The 24,607-nt window shown below is 41.5% G+C and overlaps 1 protein-coding gene across 2 annotated transcripts in view; it reads right to left on the reverse strand.

The window, feature by feature from the left end:
- Positions 1-20,499, reverse strand: part of LOC125462982 (uncharacterized) — a 52,673-nt gene extending 32,174 nt beyond the window's left edge. The window contains exon 1 of one of the 2 annotated variants that reach the window (XM_048553551.2): positions 20,033-20,499. In XM_048553551.2, coding sequence (XP_048409508.1) covers positions 20,033-20,159 — 127 coding nt within the window. In that variant the 5' untranslated portion in view covers positions 20,160-20,499. The remainder of the gene's footprint in view (positions 1-20,032) is intronic. The other variant, XM_048553552.2, reaches the window with a different exon arrangement.
- Between the last annotated feature and the right edge of the window lie 4,108 nt (positions 20,500-24,607).

The following is a 24,607-nucleotide window of genomic DNA, read 5'->3' on the forward strand; positions in this document are numbered from 1 at the left end:
CAGACAATAGGTTGTCAAGTGTAGGCAGGGATGTGAAGTTGACTAATCAGACTAATTTACTCAGCCTCTTATCAATTTTGTAAACCTTTGCTGTACCACCTCCTACACAACTGCATCTTTCACACACGTGGTTACCAAAACTGGACACAATTCTTGAGATGTGGACTCACCAAAATCCTGTACAATTTTAATAAGTTGTGTCTGTTTCTGGCCTCCAAACTCTGTTTAATAAGGTCTGATGTGCCACTTGCCATCCAAATTGCTTGTTGCACATTGCCTTTCTGCATTCTTTGAGCACACCCAAGTCTCTTTGAACACAGACTCTTCTTTTAAAACATATGCTGTTTTTCTATTCTAATGATCAAAGTCAGTAACTTCTCACTTTCTTACACTAAAAATGATAGGTCCCCTGCATGCTGGTTTTATATTAAAATCCATAAATCTCATGTAGTCAGGCTGAGTTAATTAAATTCTCATTCATTTGCATACTATGAGTTTTACGAAGTAGGGGATTGGATGGTGCTAACTAAAATACATTTCTGATCATCTACATTTCAGCAGTGAGGTTATCTTAGTCCAAACCACAGTAACATCATCTTCATCATACTTATCTAGCCAAAAATCTGTACTCAACAAACCAAAAAATCAACAGTTACTTCACAGAATGTAGATAATCTCAGACAACCAAACACACGCTTGTTAAAATTTAGAGTTAAACATTTGTGTGGGCTTCTCTACGTATATATGTATATCTGAAGAGGACAAAAATCTTTTGTTGTTTGTGTCATGATAAATGATACTGTTTATTTGATCCAAATATAATGGCCTTATTTGCTAACTTCAGAGAAAAGAAATGATTGAAAAGGGATAGAATTACATGTTATGAGACCATTTTTCATTATAAATATTTCATTTTAGTGAATGAAAGTCTCTTCCTCACAGCTGCTTAATCAATGTACTTTATCCAAAACTTTGATGTGTCTGACACAGGTTGGACATGCATAATAACAGGCTTGTATCCACTGAAGTTTAAAAGAGTAAGAGGTGACTTGATTGAAACACACAAGATCCTGAGGGAACTTGACAGGATGGATATGGCATGATGTTTCCTCTGGTCGGGGAAACCTAAAACTGGACATAATTGAAAAAGAAAGAAAATGAATCTGATGGAATTAGGAAAGGAGATACAAAGGATGACAGATGAATTGAGTGGGTATTTTGTATTTGTATTGAAAGGGAGAGAGGGATTCAAGAAAATTACAATTACCAAGGAAGTAGTCCTGCATAAATTGTTGGAACTGCAAATTGACAAGTTCCCAGGTCCTGGTGGCTTTCATAGCAGGCTTTTAAAGAAGTATCCAGTGGAATAGTTAATGCATTGGGTTTTAATTTTTCACAATTCATTAGATTCAGGGAAAGTTCCTTTCGATTGGAAATTAGCGAATGTAACTTCTTTATTCAAAAAGGGGGGTAGAACGTGGGAAAATACAGAGCAGTTAGCTTATCAAGTCATTTGGAAAATGTTAGGAGGTGTTGTTGAAAAGATTATAACTGGGCACTTGGATAAGCTCAAGCTAATTAGGTACAGCCAACATGGCTATGGTAAAGGGAAATCACATTTAACTAATTTAATGGAGTTATTTGAAGCAGTAACTTGTCCTGTAGATAAACTGGAACCACAGCATGTACTGTATTTAGATTTTGAGAAGGCATTTGATATGGTGTCACATCAAAGGTTATTTCAGGAAAATAAAAGCTCATGGTGTAGGGGGTGGCATACTGGCATGGATAGGGGACTGACATGCTAACACAAAGCAGAAACTAGGAAGGAGTGCATCTCTTTCAGGCTGGCAGGATGACATGACCGGTGGGCCATAGGGGTCAGTGCCGAGGCCTCAACTCTTACAATTCATATAAATTATATTGATAAAAAGATCAAGGTTTTAGCACTTAAATTTGTTATTGACTCAAAGATAGGTAGGAAAGTGAATTGTGAAGTGGACATAAGGAGCCTACAAAGAGCTATCGATGGGTTAAGGCATGGGTAAAGGTCTGAAAATGGAGTACAATGTGGAAAAGTGTGAAATTGTCCATTTTGACAAAAATAATAAAAATAAGCATATTGTCTAAATGGAGAAAGTCTTCAAAGCTCTGAGATGCAGAGAAATCTGCATATCCTGGAGCATGAATCCTGACGGTTTGTATGCAGTTGCGGGAAGTGGTCAAGAAAGAAGATAAAATATTGAGGCTTATTGCAAGGGGAATCGAATGTAAGAGTAGGAGGGGTTATGTTTCAATTATACGTGACACTGGTGAGACCATATCTGGAATACTGTGTACAGTACCAGTCACTGATGTGAATGCACTGGAAATAGTTCTAACTAACATTAGAAGAAGGAGTGGGTTGCCTTCTGAAGAAAGGCTTGACAGGCTCAGCCTGTATCCTCTGCAGCTTGGAAGAGTCAAAAGTGACTTAATTGAAATGTAAGATCCTGAGTGGACTTGACCAGATGAATGTTGAAAGGATGTTTCCTCTCATGTGAGAATATAGAACTAGGAGTGATAGTTTAAAATTAAGGGGACACCCAGTTAAAACAGCTAAGAGGAAACTTTTTTTTCTGTCAGATGATCTTTAGAATTCCATTCTTCAAAAGGAGATAGACGCAGAATATTTCAAGGTTTTTTAACAAAGAGGTAGACAGATTCTTGTTTACCAAGAGTATGAACGATAATCAGGGCTATGCAGCTTAAATTCAGGTCAGCTACAATTTTATTGAATGATAAAGCAGGCTCAAAGGACCAAGTCACCTACTCTTGTTCCTTCTTTCCATATTCATTGAAGGGGTCATCATTTAAGAGAGAGATAAGGAGCACTTTTTTCTTTTTTAGAGGATTGGGAGTCTTTGGGAATTCTCTTCCTCCAAGCGCAACAGAGGCAGAATCTTTAAAATAGTTTTAAGGCAGAAGTAGAGTCTTAATAAGCCAAGGGATAAAAGGTTATCAGAGATGGGCAAGAATGTGGAATTAACATGAAAATCAGGTAACCTTACTGAAAGATAGAACAGATACGAAAGGCCAAATGACCTACCCCCGCTCCTAATTTTTTTGTTCCTATATAACAACTAGGTGTTAACCTGGCCCAATTTGTAATAGCCTTTCCTTCGAGTGTAAATGTTCGGGTTCCAAACCTCACTCCAAAGATGCAAGTCTATGATCCAGGCTGACACTTCAGTGTAATACTGAAGGACAGCTGCTCTCTTGGAGATGTTGCCTTTTAAATGAGATTTTAATGCAGCCCTCTCGATAGATGTTGAAAGATTGCAATTCATAATTCAAAGTTCAAACATGGAGGTCTCCTAGCTTCTAGCCAATAAACATCACTAGGATAGATGATCTTGTCAATGCTACTTCGCTGCTTGTGGGATCCTGCTTGCTACAAACCAGTTGCCTTATTTCCTTACAACAAAATGGCAACTAATCCTCAAAAATTGTCTGTGAAGTACTTTAGGATTCCCTAAGGTTGCAGAAACCAATCAAGTTTTACCAAATTCTGAAACTGTTGAATATCTTGCACAGCATAAAGAGCAACATTTCTGTAGAATACTTATATTCCAAGACTAAAATTTTCAATCCAAACTTTCTAATGGTAATTTTGGAAAAGCATAATCCATTAAAGTAACTAGACCTTACTTCCAAGCAATAATATTAGTTGATGGTGCAGTCATTAACTACATTCCTGCTGCAAAACCAAACGATTTTGGATTGGCAAGATTTTCAGTATGTTCCCTAAGTAATGGTAAATTAATGTTGAAATGTAACATACAATGCTCACAAAAGTATTACCTGTGACAGCCAAGTGGCCAGTTATAATTTTTGATGAGTCGCATTACTTAGCCACTGAAAATACTTTTAAAGCAGTAAGCCTCAGCTCTTTTACAAAGCAAAAGCACTTTAAATTTATCAGAATAATTTTTGCAAAATTCACTGAATAATTGAATATTTACATCTAATGCTTTTTCAGTCCAAGTACACTTTTCAGAAATTGGACAACATACTGTTGGCATTTGCATCAGGTGAAAACTTTGTATTACGTTTAAGAAGTTTCAGCAGCCAAAGAAGCAGGAAGTTGCTCTAACATAGTTACACAGAAATAAAACTCAGATGGCATAGAATTTATCAAAAATACCATCCTCTGACACACAGCAATGTCACCTCCACATAACACAATAGTCTAGTTTAGTATGTAAACCAGAATCCGGAAGCACAGAGAGATCCCAAATTCATGAAGTTAGATAGTTTAGCAGTTAATCTTCTTTGCCATTACTGGAAAGGTAAATGCATGCCAGATATAGAACACCCTGCAGAGAGTCATGTGGTATACTGGTACAGTCCCTGCCTCTGGCCCAGAAGACCGGGCTTAACACTCACCTGCCTTGCAGGTGCATCATCAATCTGAACAAAATGATTATAATAATTATAGAACACCACACCTTCACTTGGATAGTGTAATGAGATCTTTCCATCAACCTGATCAACAAAAAAGAGTCACATTTCAGCATTCCAATTGAAATCTTGCATTTCTAACAAGATAATACTATGCAGTACCACAATGAAGTGAGCTTCTACCACAGACATTATAGACATGTGGTCTATTATGCCAGAAAAGGTGACTTCTTAAATTATTCAGACTATGCAAATTTTTATAAACAGGGTACTACAAAAAAATCGCTAAGTTGTGGGTACTCTCATCTCTGATGATAGGCTATTGACCTAAAATGTTAATTCATTTTCTCCCCAGACATGTTCAACAGGGTAGGGAGTATTTCGAGCATTCTCTATTTTCATTACAGATAATGGATCCATTATTAAAACATTTCAAAACAAGACTTTGGTCTGGTCTAACTGGAATTATTTAACTCATCTGAAATGCAGCCAAGAATGAAGTAGAACCTGATACGTCAGCAAGAAAAAATGTATTCATTTAAATTAAGCATTTAAGATATAGAGATCATAATATATTGACACAACCACCCCACTCTCACAACTCTTATCCTCAATAACAATTATCTAATCAAACCACTAGTGGAAATATACGCCTCTGCACCATGCTCATAATCTGTTCCTATGTTTGAAAAACAAAAATTTATTTCAATAAGTTGAGAGAATTGATCTCAGATTCGATGCCTATCCTATATTAAAGCACTACTCTCGGCCAATGAATATAGAATATCACTTCTGGTGACATTTTACTCTTGGAACTTTTACTAATGGTACAAGGTGATAAAAGGTGCAATGATTTTTGTAACATTCAATAAGATAAGGCTGCAGTTAAATCATTTGCTCTGAAAACAGTCATTGTTAGCTTAATGAGTTTACCTCAACATTTCTCACCATCATCTGCAGAAACAATAGGAACAAAAAACAGAAGTTTTTCAATTCAATCATGAGATGTGGGCACCACTGCTAGGTCAACATTTATTGCCTATCCTTAATGGAGGGCAGTTAATTATTAAGTGTTAACCACGTTTCTGTGGTCTGGAATCAAAGGGGGCCAGACCAGGTGAGGATGGCAGGTGATAGATTTCCTTTCCTGAAGGATATTAGTGAACCGGATGGGTTTTCACAACAATTGACAGTCTGGATGGCTGGTTTGTGATGCAGAGTGACACCGAAAGCGCAGTTCAATTCCTGTATGAGCTGATGTCACCATGAAGGGCCCATCTTCTCAACTCTGCCCTAGTGAAGTGGCCCCACCAGTTAACTCTCCCTAATCCAACGGCAGAAGCATGGGGACATTCACTCAATGTTACTGCTCTCACCATGAAAACCTTCAAGCAGCTTTTGGTACCTTTAACATAGCAAACTTCAAGAAAATCTTGTAAAATCAAGTTACTTATTTCAATCCAAATTGGAAACTTATTGAGAGTGTCACAGATTTCCAGATCTCCAGTGCAAGTGCTAACAGAAGGGACAAAAGCAACATATTATTTGGATTCTGGAATTTTACTCAAGTGGTTTGTCTGCTCGAAATTCTGTAGGAAAAGTTTCAACCTAGTTCAGGAAATGCAATTTTTATATTACAGCATATAAATACTATAAAAAAGAATGATAAAAATTTTAGAAGGCAAACTTACAAACAGCGAGCAAACTTGCATCCAGATTTTAGAAGGCACTTATTAAAATAATTAATAATCCACTTTCTGAAGGTCAGGGAGTTACTAGGGTATAGAAGGAGGCCATTCACGCCATCAGATCCTTGTCAGTTCTCAGTAGAATAATCCAGTCAGACAGTCCCATTTTCCTGCATCTACTCTGCAAGTTTATCTCTCTGAAGCATGATCTAATTTCCTTAGAGATAGTAAGAACTGCAGATGCTGGAGTCAGAGATCATACTGGAGCTGGAGTAACACAACAGGCTAGGCAGCATCAGAGGAGCAGGAAAGTTGACGTTTCGGGTCAGGAACCTTCTTCAGAACGTGAATTATAACTCCACAGCGAAGCTTCTATTAAGGATGCCCATGTTGAAGAAGTTATCCTCTTCCCTCTGGAAAGGCCTCAGTGGATCTCTCTCCCACTACAACCCACTGGTAATATCTAATTTCCTTATTGTGTCCATTTCCACCATCCTCATATGCAATGAGTTCCATTCACTGGGTAAAGACTTCTCACTTCTTTCTCCATAACTTTTTCACAAAACCTTAAATCTGCAATGCCTTGTCTTTGAGCCATCAACTAAAGGTGGGAAAAAATACGAATAGCAATGCTTTATTTACTTTTATTTACCTGTCATTACCTTGAACACCTCCATCAGAGCACCTTTCCACCACCTTAGTTTCATGGAGAACAATGCCAACTTCTCCAGCCTAATCTTGTCACTAAATTTGTTTATCTCCAGAACTGTTCAAGTGTATGTCCTCTCCACCATTAAATGATTCTCACATTCATTGCAACTGAACACAATAACCTAGTTATTGCCTAACCAGAGGTTTATAAAGGCTCAACTTAACTTCCCTTGCTTTTGTACAAAATACATCTATTTGTGAAGCTGAAAAAAATCCCCATAAACTTTGCCAATTCCTCTCTCAATATGCACTGATAACTTCAAAGGTCATTCACATAAGCCCAAAATCCTCCTGAGCCCTTTACAATGGTGAAATATGTTTATTCTGCCTCTCCCATCCATTCTGTAAAAAAAACCCTCTCACTTCTCTGCAGTAAGTTGCATCTGCCACTTGTCTTCCCATTTTGCTAGCCTACTGCAGTCTTGTTATATTTGATTAGTATCATCTTCTCTGACAGCCACATATCCAATTTTAGTAATAACGACTGAAATTTTATATTGTAGAATATACAAGGATTCTATATATATTAAAAGAAAAGCAGTGCTAGCACCGACCCAAGGGAACACCATTGTCTAATGTCTATCAGTCTGACAAACAAACCCTTATTATGAAGAAGGGTCTAGGCCCGAAACGTCAGCTTTTGTGCTCCTGAGATGCTGCTTGGCCTGCTGTGTTCATCCAGCCTCACATTTTATTATCTTGGAATTCTCCAGCATCTGCAGTTCCCATTATCCCTTATTATGGTTAACTGTTTTCTGTCCTTAAGCCAATTTTTTAAAATCCAAGCTCCTCCTGTTTTTCAACTTTGTTAGCCAGCTTTTCATGTGGTACTTGATCAAAAGCCTTTCCCAAATCCCTTTAGATGGCATCATTTGCATTCCCTCATCAACCTATATGTTACTTAATCAAAACAGTCAAACAGATCTGTCTTTTGTAAACCAATCCAGGTTCTCTTTAAGTTTATGAAACATCTGAGTGCATATTAACTATTCTCCTGATTTTTGTTTTTAAAACCTTACTACTACTAATGTTAAACTGATTGGTTTGCAGTTATTAGAATTCCTTCATGAACTTTCTGAAACAAACTTGTCATACTTACAACTCGCCAATTCTCTGGAACCTCCCCCATATCTGACCATGATTATGGCAAATCCTTTTGCAATCTCCACCCCCCATTTTCCTTAGCAACCTAGAGTGAAAGCTTTCACAACTAAATGACAGAGCTCCTCTAAGCCTTTTCAGTGCATGCAGCTTATCAATTTTCACCCATCCATTACCTCGATAATGACCTCTTTTACTGATAGTTTGACAGTATCCTTTTCATGAAGTATTCTTGCTCTCTGGCAACAAGTAAAATTATCTTTTTTATCTCTACTAGCATGGCTGCATCCCTTATTTCCTATTTGCTATTTACATGTTAGTAGAACAATTTTGGGTTATCTTTTATGCTTACAGCCATTCCACCCTCATATTCTTAACCATTTTCTCTTTGCCAGTTCCTGTTCAATTCTATTCTGGACTGGCACGGTGGCTCAGTGGTTAGCACTGCTGCCTCACAGCAGTAAGGTCACTGGTTCAAAACCATCCTCAGGCAATTGTCTGTGTGGAATTTGCATATTCTCCCTGTGTCTGCATGGCTGTGCTCTGATTTCCTCCCACAGTCCAAAGATGTGTAGGTTAGGTGGACTGGCCATGCTAAATTGCCTGCAGTGTTTAGGGATGTGTAGATTGGGTGGGATGCTCTGAGGGCCAGTGTGGACTTGTTGGGCTGAAGGCCTGCTTTCACACTGTCAGGATTCTATGCTCCATTTATTGACGATCGCTTAGTTATGCCTTGCAAAATTAAACTTCTCGTACATTTTTTTGTTTCATCACATTTTCCAGCCATCAATATCAAATGAAGCAGATTTTGTTTCTTTTTTTTCTCTCTTGTTGGAACTTATCCAGGCTACATCTGAAATACTTCTTCTATCAGTTTTTGGATCTATCTGACCTTGTCTTAGTGCTCTCTCATGCCATTGAAGTTAGCCGTCTTCCAATTTAGGAGTTTACTTCAGATGGCTCCTGGCACTGCTCCATATTAATTTAAACTTCACGGTATGGTGATTACTCTTATTCAAGTTTTCTCCCACAACATGCGGCACACCTAATTTTTGATAATCTAGTAATATTTTCCTCCTAGTTAGATGTAGAATATACAGGTCAAGGCAGTTCTCCTGAACACATTTCAGAAAATCCTTCCTCTCCTTTCCAACTGCGCTAACGTTAAAAGTCCCTAAAAACACCAATCTTATTGTTTTGCACATTTCAGAATCTCTGCATATGTGCTGTTGAAACTTTCTCAACATTTGGAGTTTCAAAATAATCCCAGCCACAAGTTCACACCTTTTCTGCTTCTCAACTCGAACCAATGGATTTGACCTTTGTCCCCTCAAAACTGTATCTCCTTAAATCATAACAAAAACCGAAAGAACTGCGGATGTTGTAAATCAGGAACAAAAACAGAAGTTGCTGAAAGAGCTCAGCAAGTCTGGCAGCATCTGTGAAGAAAAATCAGAGTTAACACTTTGGGTTCTGAGGAACAGTCAGTGGACCTGAAACAGTGACTCTGATATTTCTTCACAGATGCTGCCAGACCTGCTGACTTTTTCCAGCAACTTTGATATTCTTCCTCCCTAAATCATATCACTATCCTATCTTCCTTTATCCTACCCTATCTTTTCTGAACACTTGATCTCCCTGACTGTACCCAGATCTCACTTAAGTTACATATCCATGATATTGTGTCCCTGTAATAATATTCAAACCTGTTTGTATTCATATAATGCAACTTTGTTAGCCCTTATCTAATATTGCATTACTTCCTTCTCTAGGATTATTTAATGTTCAGGCTTCTTTTTTCACTTAATTCCTTTATTCCACTTCTATATGCAGATTCTCAATGCTAGGTCAATTGAGATTAAAGTATTTCTAAAAAAAAATTGGTCCCAGCACCATTGAAGTATAATCTGTTCCATTTGCCTAGATGCCTCTTACCCCAGAACTGCTGCCAATGTTCTAAAGATCTGAAGATTTCCTTTCATGCCTCAAGCCATGCATCGGCCCTTCCTACCTTCAATTTTGCTAGTGTATGATACAGGATCCAAAGACTGCAGCCTTCGTTAATATAACTAACTTCCTTCCTTGCTTCAAAACCTACCCACTTTATCCCATTCCTCATACATATTATAGCATGGAAGAGGAACATTCAATGTTGATATTGTTTTCAAAGTCCTTTTAGTATTTCACAAAGATGTGCAATGATATTTAGGGGTACAAGGCTACAAGGTAGATATTAGTAGAAAGTACATCATAATCATTCATTAATGAGTTGAACTAAAGAATTGTGAATTTAGAGTGAATAATGTTTGTATCCTACAAATTGTCTGACATTTACTTGTTAATTAAACTGAAGAGTGCTTATTTTTACTGACTTTTGAATTTGTCACCACACCATTTTATATTTCTATCCCATTTACACATTATGTGCTCTTTCCCTTTATTATCGTTTCCATAATTAAATGTTAAAAGATTACTGCTCTTTCAAAATTGGCAGTGAATGGAGCCAGGCATTGTGGCATATTACTTGATTTATAAACAGCTTCCTAGCTTTTGACGTTCACTCCTGCAATTGCCCCACTTTTTATAAATTCGCGAGTATCAGATGAAAACAACAAAAGATTAGGCATTCATCATGGACAATAGAAAACTATTACAGAACATGATTGATTCAGAATATTACACAGAGGAGCTCCAACCATATACAGTACTCCTTTTTTTTTAAATAAAAAGCATTCATAGCATACAACCTGTTCACATTAGAACTAAATATTAGGGAAATTGTTTTACCCAGCTTTGTTAGGATAGATTGCAGAAACAGCATACTTGTGGGAAGTATGTACTACTTCATTCCCCCCTCATGACAATAAGCAGGAGCACTCAATTCTTGGCTTTAATGACAGATCAGAATAAGAATACAAATTGGGCACAGCACTGTAAACATCTAAAGTGTTAAAAACCATCCTGACTAGTTTATAAATGTTCAAGTGCGCTCTGCAAATTCACAATTTGCAGCCTTGTATCAAATGAGAAGTGACATAAGAGGACAAATAAATGCCTCAAGATCAGTTGCAATATTTAGAGATTATAGTGTACACAAATGCTTAAAGAAGCAACATGCTTTAAGCAGGACTTGTCACTGCTATATTACAACTAACATGCTGAATTAAAGAATATAGATTTTTATTATAGTCAACCTTCATTAGTTAAGTACACCTTGTTCCGTTCCATTTGGTGAGTTTCTCCTTTATCATCTCCCGTCTGTTGCAACATCTTTTCTCCCACTTACACACTGATAAATAAAACGTCTGCCCAATCACATTTCAGCAGAAAATTAAATTCTCCTAAATAACACCTGCCATGGAAGCTCTCCATTTATTCCACTACAAACTTTTAAAAATAATCTTTTAAGCATAATTTTCACCTCTTCACGATAAATTAATTGATGGCACGAAGAGGAACTTAATCACTGACTGAGGTTAGTGGAAGTATTCGAAGCCATAGTTGACTGGCTTGATTCTGGTGACATTTTGCAAACAAGGAAAGAAAATATGAACAATGAAAGAGCAGTGAGATGCCTGGTGAGAATATGCATGGAACATCACCAACAGAAATCGGGGGCACAGCACTGGAGAAAGCTGCAGAATTAGAGTAGGGCAAAGTAGAGAAATTTCTAAACAAGTGGAATAATTTCAAAATCAAGGCACTGGAGAAAATGGGATGCCAGTGGACTTCCCAATTGGTGACTGGAACTTAAGGGAATAAACGACTACAGCAGCTGTTTATTTGGTTAAGTGTTTTTGAGGGGTGGATCATGTAGGATAATCATGAAAGCTTTAGAAAGGACTGATGCAAAACATAGTGGATGCTGGAAATCTGACAATAAAATAAAGTGCCCAGGATGCTCTGACTATCAGAAAGCTTTCACAGAGAGAAAAATCAGTTAACATTTCGCGTAACTGATATTTCATGAGATCAGTCTGTTGTATTAAAATGATCATGTTTGATCCTGACAGAGGAAAAGATAATATAAAAAATTCAAATTTAAGAATGAAAATGTATTCAAATTTATTGCTTCTATTTTGTGAATATACCTAGCAATTACAGGCCACCATCTAACTAGGGCACAAGCATCTTCGACCTCATGTGCACCTTCTCCCCAGTGATCAGAACGATATAATCACGGTCTTTGACCCAACCGCCTCTTCACTTTACAACAGTAATGCTGCAATAATAGTCACACACAACATGGCTGGGCAATTAAACTACAACTTCCAGCTACCTTGTAAAGCACAAAATACTATTCTGCTGCTGAATTGAATCAGTCACCCCATAAGACTATAGTGTTTTATACTGTAAGTACATATACGATTTGGTCTATTAGAATTTAATTAGTTTTCAGATTGTGTAGGTGATAATCCAGGATAAATACCGAGCTTTCTCTTTCCACCAGTGCAAGTTACAGACATTTGGATTCTTGCATCACCAAGGTATTTTAAGTTGCTGTGGGAGTTTTTCCCTGTGGGTGCCAAGTAACTGATTTGGCTGCTTTACAGTTTTGTTTTGAAAAGTATGAACAGACATAGATGTACAGTCGATGTACTGTTTTGTGACATAAATGGCTGAGGAAGCAAAATATAAACAATTAAGAACACAGGAATTGATATTTAATATTTTAGAATCAAGATGTGGCTTGGAGCATAGCTTGTTCATTGTAATGTATATCTCCTAGGCAACCAGAATAGCTAAGACAGATGTAATATACCTATTTGACGAAAGAAAAGGGAACTAAATTATTAGATTGAATTGGCAGAGGTATAAAGTATAAATGAAGAGGCTGTTATGTAGTTGCATAATACATTGGTCAGACTGCATCTGGAGCACTGGGTGTAGTTCTAGTCAACACATTATAGAAAGGATAATAAAATGTGAGGCTGGATGAACACAGCAGGCCAAGCAGCATCTCAGGAGCACAAAATCTGACATTTCGGGCCTAGACCCTTCATCAGAGAGGGGGAGGGGGTGAGGGTTCTGGAATAAATAGGAAGAGAGGGGGAGGCGGACCGAAGATGGAGAGAAAAGAAGATAGGTGGGGAGGTAGGGAGGGGATAGGTCAGCCCAGGGAAGACGGACAGGTCAAGGAGGTGGGATGAGGTTAGTAGGTAGGAGATGGGGGTGCGGCTTGGGGTGGGAGGAAGGGATGGATGGGAGGAAGAACAGGTTAGGGAGGCAGAGACAGGTTGGACTGGTTTTGGGATGCAGTGGGTAGAGGGGAAGAGCTGGGCTGGTTGTGTGGTGCAGTGGGGGGAGGGGACGAACTGGGCTGGTTTAGGGATGCGGTGGGGGAAGGGGAGATTTTGAAGCTCGAGAAGTCCACATAGATACCATTAGGCTGCAGGGTTCCCAAGCGGAATATGAGTTGCTGTTCCTGCAACCTTCGGGTGGCATCATTGTGGCACTGCAGGAGGCCCATGATGGACATGTCATCTAAAGAATGGGAGGGGGAGTGGAAATGGTTTGCGACTGGGAGGTGCAGTAGTTTGTTGCGAACCGAGCGGAGGTGTTCTGCAAAGCGGTCCCCAATCCTCCGCTTGGTTTCCCCAATGTAGAGGAAGCCGCACCGGGTACAGTGGATGCAGTATACCACATTGGCAGATGTGCAGGTGAACCTCTGCTTAATGTGGAATGTCATCTTGGGGCCTGGGATAGGGGTGAGGGAGGAGGTGTGGGGGCAAGTGTAGCATTTTTTGCGGTTGCAGGGTAAGGTGCCGGGTGTGGTGGGGTTGGAGGGCAGTGTGGAGCAAACAAGGGAGTCACGGAGATAGTGGTCTCTCCGGAAAGCAGACAGGGGTGGGGATGGAAAAATGTCTTGGGTGATGGGGTCAGATTGTAGATGGCGGAAGTGTCGGAGGATGATGCGTTGTATCCGGAGGCTGGTGGGGTGGTGTGTGAGAACGAGGGGGATCCTCTTTGGGCGGTTGTGGCGGGGGCGGAGTGTGAGGGATGTGTTGCGGGAAATGCGGGAGACGCGGTCAAGGGCGTTCTCGATCACTGTGGGGGGAAAGTTGCGGTCCTTGAAGAACTTGGACATCTGGATGTGCGGGAGTGGAATGTTTTATCGTGGGAGCAGATACGGCGGAGGTGGAGGAATTGGGAAGAGGGGACGAAAATTCCATCCCCTATTCCCAATTCCTCCGCCTCCGCCGCATCTGCTCCCACGATAAGACATTCCACTCCCGCACATCCCAGATGTCCAAGTTCTTCAAGGACCGCAACTTTCCCCCCACAGTGATCGAGAACGCCCTTGGCCGTGTCTCCCGTATTTCCCGCAACACATCCCTCACACCCCGCCCCCGCCACAACCGCCCAAAGAGGATCCCCCTCGTTCTCACACACCACCCCACCAACCTCCGGATACAACGCATCATCCTCCGACACTTCCGCCATCTACAATCCGACCCCACCACCCAAGACATTTTTCCATCCCCACCCCTGTCTGCTTTCCAGAGAGACCACTCTCGCCGTGACTCCCTTGTTCGCTCCACACTGCCCTCCAACCCAACCACACCCGGCACCTTCCCCTGCAACCGCAGGAAATGCTACACTTGCCCCCACACCTCCTCCCTCACCTCTATCCCAGGCCCCAAGATGACATTCCACATTAAGCAGAGGTTCACCTGCACATCTGCCAACGTGGTATACTGCATCCACTGTACCCGGTGTGGCTTCCTCTCCATTGGGGAAACCAAGCGGAGGCTTGGAGACTGCTTTGCAGAACATCTCCGCTCGGTTCGCAACAAACAACTGCACCTCCCAGTCACAAACCATTTCCACTCCCCCTCCCATTCTTTAGATGACATGTCCATCATGGGCCTCCTGCAGTGCCACAATGATGCCACCCGAAGGTTGCAGGAACAGCAACTCATATTCCGCTTGGGAACCCTGCAGCCTAATGGTATCAATGTGGACTTCTCGAGCTTCAAAATCTCCCCTTCCCCCACCGCATCCCTAAACCAGCCCAGTTCGTCCCCTACCCCGATTGCACCACACAACCAGCCCAGCTCTTCCCCTCCACCCACTGCATCCCAAAACCAGTCCAACATGTCTCTGCCTCCCTAACCTGTTCTTCCTCCCACCCATCCCTTCCTCCCACCCCAAGCCGCACCCCCATCTCCTACCTACTAACCTCATCCCACCTCCTTGACCTGTCCATCTTCCCTGGACTGACCTATCCCCTCCCTACCTCCCCATCTATCTTCTTTTCTCTCCATCTTCGGTCCGCCTCCCCCTCTCTCCCTATTTATTCCAGAACCCTCACCCCATCCCCCTCTCTGATGAAGGGTCTACGCCCGAAACGTCAGCTTTTGTGCTCCTGAGATGCTGCTTGGCCTGCTGTGTTCATCCAGCCTCACATTTTATTATCTTGGATTCTCCAGCATCTGCAGTTCCCATTATCTCTGATACATTATAGAAAGGATCTTATTTACCTTTAATGAATTAAGACATGATCAAGAAATGCATTGCATCTAAAATCTAGAAACAGGCGATTTGATTTTATTGGTCTTTGTTGGTGTCTTTGTTTCACGAAGGCCTTTTATTTTAACTCCTGGGAAATGGGCATTCCCTGGCAAATTCATCATTGCTTGCTTGTTCCTAATTGTCGCTTGAACAGAATGATTTGCTCAGGAATTTCCAAAGGCAGTTAAGAGTCAAACATATTGCTGTGGATCTGGAGTCTCACAAAAGCCAGACCAGGTAACGATGGCAGAGTGCTTTCCCTAAAGGACAGTTATGCAACAGATAGGTTTTTATAAAAAGCAATGATAATTTCACAGTCACCAATACTGAGGCTCAATCCTGCATTGTATTAATTTAATTTAAATTCTACCAGCTGTGTTTGTGGGATTTGAACCCATTTGCCTGGGGGTTCTGGATTATGCTTCCAATGACATCGCTGTTACATCATCACCTCCTTCTGTCCCTCCTCATTTAGCCATATCCAAATACTTTTTCTATTCCTTTCTCCATCTTGTGCTTTTCTAGCCTCCCCTTGAACATATTTACGCAGCCTGCCTCAAGTCTACCTTGTAGTAGCGCATTCCACTTTTCATCATACTCCTATTCTCTTTCTCTTGTTTGTGAGCATCTCTTGTTTGTCAGCAAATTTATTATCTTGAGGGTCAGGAATTTGAGGAAATGAGTTCTGGAAGTTTGGTTTCTCTAGGAAAAAGTTATGAACGGAATTGACAAAGGTGAACCAGGTGGAGTTTTCAGTACATTGGAAATTTCATTTGCAGGGAGCATTCTTTTTTTAAATGGTAAATAGGCAGAATATAATGTTTGCTCAATTAATAAATGTGAAATAAGCCAAGATGAATATTGCATAAAATAGATGTTCTGAATGAAAAAAAATACAGGCTGCTTTCTGGAGAAAATGTGTTTAAAAAATCAGAAATCAGTCTTTGGCCCCGAAATATTTTAATGCTCAATGTGACCTAGTGAAATATATGACCACCTGAATACTTCAACATTTACTTTTTGGCTTGTGAGGATATATTTAAATTTCACATGTTTTAAGTACATTGCTGCTTCAATAGTTGATTACCCTTTGCTGAAATGTGAACAAAGTCATGTCTGTCAACTTTTGAGTTGTGATTTGGTACATTTGAAGAATGGGAACCCATCTAAACATCATTTTTTCTTTGCATTTACACATTCACCATCTGGTCTGTGAAGTCCAGAATTTTATTTGTTCATGGTCTACATTTTTTTCACTGACAGCCTATCATGTATAATTTGGTAATTATGTTAAATGTTGTACCCTTCATTCTTTGGAATAGGCCTGTTGCAATTTCTAATAAAGCTTACATGAATGTTGTTTACAGGAACCCAAGACATCACTGCACACTAAATTAACTTGGAGGGGCTCTCTGAATATCTACAACCATGAAGTAATTTCACTGGCCTCCAGTGATTTGTTTTTATTAAACCGTCTTTGATTTTAATTACAGAATTCCCTTGTCAAATTTCAGGAAGTCGGCAAGGAGTCTACAAGTTGGAGCTGATGAAATAATTCAGAATATCCTTTCCATAAGTCCAATCACAGAGGTGATCCGAGACCATTTGTGGTTGAGATTTTAAATTTCTCCTGATACTGGAGGCCAGGCAGAGTGTACTGTGCTCACTACCTAGCCCCAAAACATGTTTTTTTAAAAATTGTGTAATATGAAATTTATATATATTCACATTAACTAAGTGGCTCTCTGATTTGTTTTGTCTGCATTGACAAGTAAGTTCAATTTCATTCAAATTCTATTTTCACATTAAATCTGCTGAATTATGAAAACTGAGATGATCAAACTCAACAATGTTCTGAATCTGACCACCCATGTAAATCCACCAAGACATGTAAATGGGCAAGGTGTTGCTAAATTTCACACACTTAAAATAGTTACTGATGGCTTCTAACCATACCCGATCATATTACAACCATAGATAATGGGAACTGCAGGTGCTGGAGATTCCAAGATAATAAAATGTGAGGCTGGATGAACACAGCAGGCCAAGCAGCATCTCAGGAGCACAAAAGCTGACGTTTCGGGCCTAGACCCTTCATCAGAGAGGGGGATGGGGGGAGGGAACTGGAATAAATAGGGAGAGAGGGGGAGGCGGACCGAAGATGGAGAGTAAAGAAGATAGGTGGAGAGGGTGTAGGTGGGGAGGTAGGGAGGGGATAGGTCAGTCCAGGGAAGACGGACAGGTCAAGGAGGTGGGATGAGGTTAGTAGGTAGCTGGGGGTGCGGCTTGGGGTGGGAGGAAGGGATGGGTGAGAGGAAGAACCGGTTAGGGAGGCAGAGACAGGTTGGACTGGTTTTGGGATGCAGTGGGTAGAGGGGAAGAGCTGGGCTGGTTGTGTGGTGCAGTGGGGGGAGGGGATGAACTGGGCTGGTTGAGGGATGCAGTGGGGGAAGGGGAGATTTTGAAACTGGTGAAGTCCACATTGATACCATATGGCTGCAGGGTTCCCAGGCGGAATATGAGTTGCTGTTCCTGCAACCTTCGGGTGGCATCATTGTGGCAGTGCAGGAGGCCCATGATGGACATGTCATCAAGAGAATGGGAGGGGGAGTGGAAATGGTTTGCGACTGGGAGGTGCAGTTGTTTGTTGCGAACTGAGCGGAGGTGTTCTGCAAAGCGGTCCCCAAGCCTCCGCTTGGTTTCCCCAATGTAGAGAAAGCCGCACCGGGTACAGTGGATGCAGTATACCACATTGGCAGATGTGCAGGTGAACCTCTGCTTAATGTGGAATGTCATTCCACATTAAGCAGAGGTTCACCTGCACATCTGCCAATGTGGTATACTGCATCCACTGTACCCGGTGCGGCTTTCTCTACATTGGGGAAACCAAGCGGAGGCTTGGGGACCGCTTTGCAGAACACCTCCGCTCAGTTCGCAACAAACAACTGCACCTCCCAGTCGCAAACCATTTCCACTCCCCCTCCCATTCTCTTGATGACATGTCCATCATGGGCCTCCTGCACTGCCACAATGATGCCACCCGAAGGTTGCAGGAACAGCAACTCATATTCCGCCTGGGAACCCTGCAGCCATATGGTATCAATGTGGACTTCACCAGTTTCAAAATCTCCCCTTCCCCCACTGCATCCCTCAACCAGCCCAGTTCATCCCCTCCCCCCACTGCACCACACAACCAGCCCAGCTCTTCCCCTCTACCCACTGCATCCCAAAACCAGTCCAACCTGTCTCTGCCTCCCTAACCGGTTCTTCCTCTCACCCATCCCTTCCTCCCACCCCAAGCCGCACCCCCAGCTACCTACTAACCTCATCCCACCTCCTTGACCTGTCCGTCTTCCCTGGACTGACCTATCCCCTCCCTACCTCCCCACCTACACCCTCTCCACCTATCTTCTTTACTCTCCATCTTCGGTCCGCCTCCCCCTCTCTCCCTATTTATTCCAGTTCCCTCCCCCCATCCCCCTCTCTGATGAAGGGTCTAGGCCCGAAACGTCAGCTTTTGTGCTCCTGAGATGCTGCTTGGCCTGCTGTGTTCATCCAGCCTCACATTTTATTATCATATTACAACCATATCCGTGGGATTTGCATTGTATAAGCAGGCCATTCAGCTCAACAGGACAATGCCAAGGAAATAGTCACCAACAACAGATTTTCTACCATGTCTGCATTGGTGAAAAACATAGAATTAAATAAAGCAGAACTTTTTTTGTTAAATTATTCATTTAAAAGAAAATAAGACCTGCAATCATATAGTACTTTTCATGACCTGTGGACCCCTCAAAATGTTTTACATCCAACGAATTATTTTTGAATTGTTGTCATGTGGGAAACACAACAGCAAGCACACAGCAAGCTCCCACTATTAATAATGTGTTAATAAGCAGTTTGTTTTTGTCACGTTGATTTGAAGGATAGGTGTTGGTCAGGTCACTAACGATCATCAGCACCCACTCCCTTTTCGAAACAGGGCTGTGGTTTGCAAACCAAGGAAACTGGAGGACCTCTGGTCCCTACTACAGTGTAACAGTATATACCGTGAACCTAACGTCAAATTAAGATCAAAGATGTCATCCATCTTGTACCAAGAATTGGTGTGCTCCACGCGGCTAATCAGTTGCAAAACATTTGGTTAATCCCATGTTACAGGACTACATCGATTGGGCATTTGAGACTGGCCCAACGCATTGCACTTAGCAGCCTGTAGGATTTGCAGTGAGGGAGCACTTCATCCTGCGGGGGAGCTCAAAACCCAGTGACAAAAGTACGGTACTGCACACACTGCAATCTTCACCATTTATTTTTAAAGGCATCACGCATTCACACCAGCACCAACTTCCCTCCCTCCCCCACCTTTCCCATTTCTTCAGACTTTCACAGCAACCAGATATCGAACAAACCCAATTCCCCCTTCCCACAGATCCGATGATCCCGGGGCTAAGTTTACCCTTAAAGCACCGAGCAGGGAAATCCCGAGGCTTTGCAGAATCCTGCTTCACCTGCCGGGACTGTGCGGCTGCTCTCTCTCTGCCTCCCTCTCGCCTCCCGCAAACACTCACCCGGTGGCCCCGGTCCCCCGGCGCCAGCGATCGCCCGGCCTGGCGGCGGGGTCACCGCATAAAGCGAGGGAGAACTTTTCCTTCTCAGAAGTTTGCTGATGGTCTCTCCGGGCCCCGACTTCCTCATTGCCAAAGCGCTGCCTCGCTCCTCATCGCGCTCAGTGCGGAATGGGGCACGCTTCGCTGTCTCTTGCTCTCCAGCCCAACCCCACCGAATCCGCAGTCACCACGGCAACAGCGCACACACCATCCGCATTCCACAGCGCAGCTCCAACAGGTGCCATCACCTCCGACAGGAATTTTCCCCTCAGTCCGCCTCACATCTCTCTGCTACGACAACTGTTTCAGGTCCGCATAACATCTTTTCTTTCTGCGTTATTCACGATTCCCCCCGCCATACAGGAACGCAGCGTTGAGGGGGAGTGGATAAATTGCACGGGGATCTCCGAACACCCACAACTGCGGTCTCCGAGCGATTCTATTTTTGTCTCTGATTTTTAATTACATCTGGCAATGGCTCATTGTCTCCGGTGTTGGTCGATCAAACCCTGAGACAGCGGTTTAAAATCCCACCGTGGAGATTGTGTGGTCGGATGTGAATATCACCCAGTTATGGAGTCATTTACAACACAGGGAGAGGCCATTCGGTCCATTGAGACCATGCCAGTTCCCCACACCGCAGGCAACACAGTAACCCCCAGTCGACCCCCCCCCATAGCATTTGTTGCCTTCTTGTGTCTACCAATTTCTCTTTGAAGTGTTGCACTGTTTCTGCTTCTACTACCCTCAGAAGCAGTGACTTGTAGGTTACTACCTCTCACTGTGGAAAATAAGTTCCTCTTCAGATCTCCCCGTGCATTTCTTGGCCGAAACCCGTGTCCCTCCTTGTACTGAGATCAATCTTTCTTTATCCAAACTTGTCATAATCTTATGCACTTCCGTCAAACCTTCCCTCAAGTTCTTGCTCCAGGGAGAACAATCCTAACTTTTACAACCCAACCTTATAAATAACAGACCCCTCACACCCATCCCTGTAATAATTCTGGATAATTCCCTCCACATCTTCTGAAAGAGCTCCACAGCCTTCCTAATGTGCAGTGATCCAACTGGATGCAATACTCCATTTGGGGCATAGTAGAGCATTATAAAAGTTCAACATAGCTTCGCTGCTTTTCTTATTCAATGCCTCTATTTTCAAAACCCAAAATACTATATACTTTGCTCTCCTCTCTCAATGTGTCCAGCCAACTTTAAAGATCAATGCACATGCATTCCCCCCCTCGCTCAATTTCTGCACACATTTTGGAACTATGTCAGTTGTCTGTGTTGCCTTTTCCTATCCCTTGCACAATATACATCACAATTCTCTGCATTAAATTCCACATGCCAATTGTCTGGCCATTCTACTAACCTACCCTTGTCCTGCTGTAGCTGGTGATTGGCATCATTAACTGGTAATTTATTGACCAAGACTGTCTTACAAGTGATACCAATTCCATACAAAGTGTTGACTCTGAATGCCATGGTTGTAAATAATTGTTACAAAACAGACATATAGAATAGGACTATTAAAATATGATCAACCCCAAACAGAGGTTGAATTATTCAAAAATGTTTCTATCTAAAAGTCATGATCTTAGTCTGCCTTTTCCTGAAGTTTCCAAACTTGTAAATATCAGTGTTCAGGGAAATTGATTAATTTTATGTTACATTAACTGTACTGTAGAGAATAAAGGCCATAGACCTTGCTCTTGTGGCATAGTGGTAACGTCCTGCCATCTGATCCAGGAGGCTCAGATTCAAGTCCTACCTGCTCTGGATGTTTAACCAATTTAATTTGTTTACAGCATGATATGCAGCCTGGCTAGTGTGCTTGAGAGCTCATTTGCCCCAGAGCAACCTGTTCAGTATAGCACTTGAACAAGAAAAAAAAGACATTTCTCCTTGAACTTTGATTATATCACAATTGGGCAGTTCCCTACTGTTAACAAACGTCTTGCAGATCACAACTGATCAGAAACTTAACTGGGTCAGCCACATTCTTACCATGTCTATGAAGGCAAGGTAGAGGCTGCGTGTTCAGTGGTGTATGGTTCAACACCTGATCTCTCAAAGTTATTCAATACTTAACAGGCTATGTGAACAAGAAACAAGAGTAAGTTACACAGCCCTTCAAGCCTGCTCCACCATTCAATCAGATCAGAGCTGATCTGATTTTAAGCTCACACTGCATTCTTGAGTATCCTTGATAATAGTTCATTCCCTTGATAATCAAAAATCTATTTACCTCTGCCTTAAAATATTTAAAGATCCACTGCCTTTTGAGGAAGTGAATTCCAACGACTCACAAGCCTTTGAGAGAAAAAATGTCAGAAGTTTGACAGATGATAACAAAATCATGAAATTCAAAATCAAAATTCAGAGCTGCTTGTTTGATTGGCACCATTATCATCAGATTCAATATTAATTCTTTGCATTTGTGGTTGCAGTTTGTATAGTCTATAGGAAGAAGTATAGCAATCCAACAGAATTATTAATAATAGCATTTATTCACCCTGAAACCTCCATCATTACAATAAAAATGTGATGGGACCACCCCCAAAAATCATATTACATCATGACTTGGGCTTAAATTTTAGTGTCTTGGAATTCTTCTCTAATACCATTGTGAGAACACCATCACCACAAGAGTTGCTGCATTTCAAGAAGCCCCATTGCAAGCATCATCTTAGGCCAGTAATGGATGAGCAATATTGTTTCATTGTATGACAGCCATATTGACATACATTTTACATGCAAATTCTATATTGATGTGTTCAACAGATAAGGAGTGATTATTTTGTTCTGATATTTCTATATTATTTTGTAATTGGTTGCACTCCAGAATAGTTTGAACATTTGCATTTGAAAGTAGAACTGAGGGAGCCCCTTCATGCTTTGGCTAGGTGTAGCAAACTTGATGGGCCAAGTGACCTACTGCTGCTCCAATATCTTACGACCTTAGTTGCGTAATTGAAAAAGATATCTCTAAAGTTGCAATTATATAATTGAGGCATTAACACATTTTAGTATATTTCCTTGGATAACTATATTTTAGGGTGATTTACATTGTTCCTGCTATACCTCTGAAAGCTCTTAGCAGCTTTGATGCAGTTCTTTATCTCTTGACCTAAGTACACAGCAGTATTCAGGCAACATTTTAGTTCAGTGATTTGGCCACTATTTAGCCACTAGCTCCCACTAAAACACTGAATTAAAAAGCAGGCACATCTTTTTTGTACTGAGAGGTAGCAAGAACTGTAGATGCTGCAGTCAGAGATAACACAGTGTAGAGCTGGAGAAGCACACCAGGCCAAGCAGCATCAGAGAAGCAGGAAAGTTGAATTTTCAGGTCGGGACTCTTCTTCAGAAATGGGCATTGGTTGAGATTGTGGATCCTGCACAGAATAAAAAACAGACGAGGTCCTTTGCAGGTCTGGGAGAGGGAGTTTCTGAGCTGGGGTAAAGTTGAATGTAGTGCCAAAAAATGCCAGCGCATTGCTGAGAGTGTGTACTTGAGGATCCATAGAGAAAACCGTTTTTGGAGGCTCTGGATGTTTTGTAGGTAGAGGTTGTCATGGTTAGGGCCAAATTGGGATGGCCTGAATTTAGTTTGGAGTCCATTGTGGATAATCCAGTTCTGTAGACAGGTACTGAGAAAGGAGATGTGCTGTAGTAACGGATTTGCTTGAGTACGTGGTTGAAGATTCTTAGGACTGAAGAGATTACCAGAGGTTGCAGTGGGACAGAGATCCACTGAGATCTTTCCAGAGGGAGAAGGACAACTTCTTCAAGGAAGGCATCCTTGGAGGACTCTTCACAGTGGGTTATAACTCACTCAGAGATAGCAAGAACTGCAGATGCTGGAGTCAACATAACTATAAGTATATTTTAAGGGTGATTTGTATTGTTCCTGCTATGCCTCTGAAAGCTCTAAGCAGTTTTGATGCAGTTCTTTATCTCTAGACCTAAGTACACAGCAGAATTCAGGCAACATTTTAGTTCAGTGATTTGGCCACTATTTAGCTGCTAGCTCCCACTAAATCATTTAATTAAAAAGCAGGCACATCTTTTTTGTACTGAGAGATAGCAAGAACTGTAGATGCTGCAGTCAGAGGAACACCATATGGAGGTGGAGAAACACAGCAGGCCAGGCAGCATCAGAGGAGCAAGAAAGTTAACATTTTGAGTCAGGACTCTTCTTCAGAAATCTTTTCATACTTTCCCGTTTTGGACTCGATAATATGTGTTTAGACAAAGTTCCTAGTGGGCATGTAAAAGTGTTGCATGGTGAAAATGGGGATTTCAACTTCCCCAACATTTACTCAGGTAGTCCTAGTGTGAAAGAATTGATGAAAGCAAAATTCTTAAAATGAATTCAGGAGAGCTTTTAAAGCCAGTACATAGAAGGGTCCACAAGAGAGGGTGCAGTCCTGGACTTAATTTTAGGTAATGAAACCAAGCAAGTAGATGAAATATCAGTGGGGGTGTATTTTGGAGACAGTTATCAGACATCATTGGAATCAATATTTTTAT

Source organism: Stegostoma tigrinum, chromosome 21, assembly GCF_030684315.1.
Source record: "Stegostoma tigrinum isolate sSteTig4 chromosome 21, sSteTig4.hap1, whole genome shotgun sequence".
Lineage (NCBI taxonomy): Eukaryota > Metazoa > Chordata > Chondrichthyes > Orectolobiformes > Stegostomatidae > Stegostoma > Stegostoma tigrinum.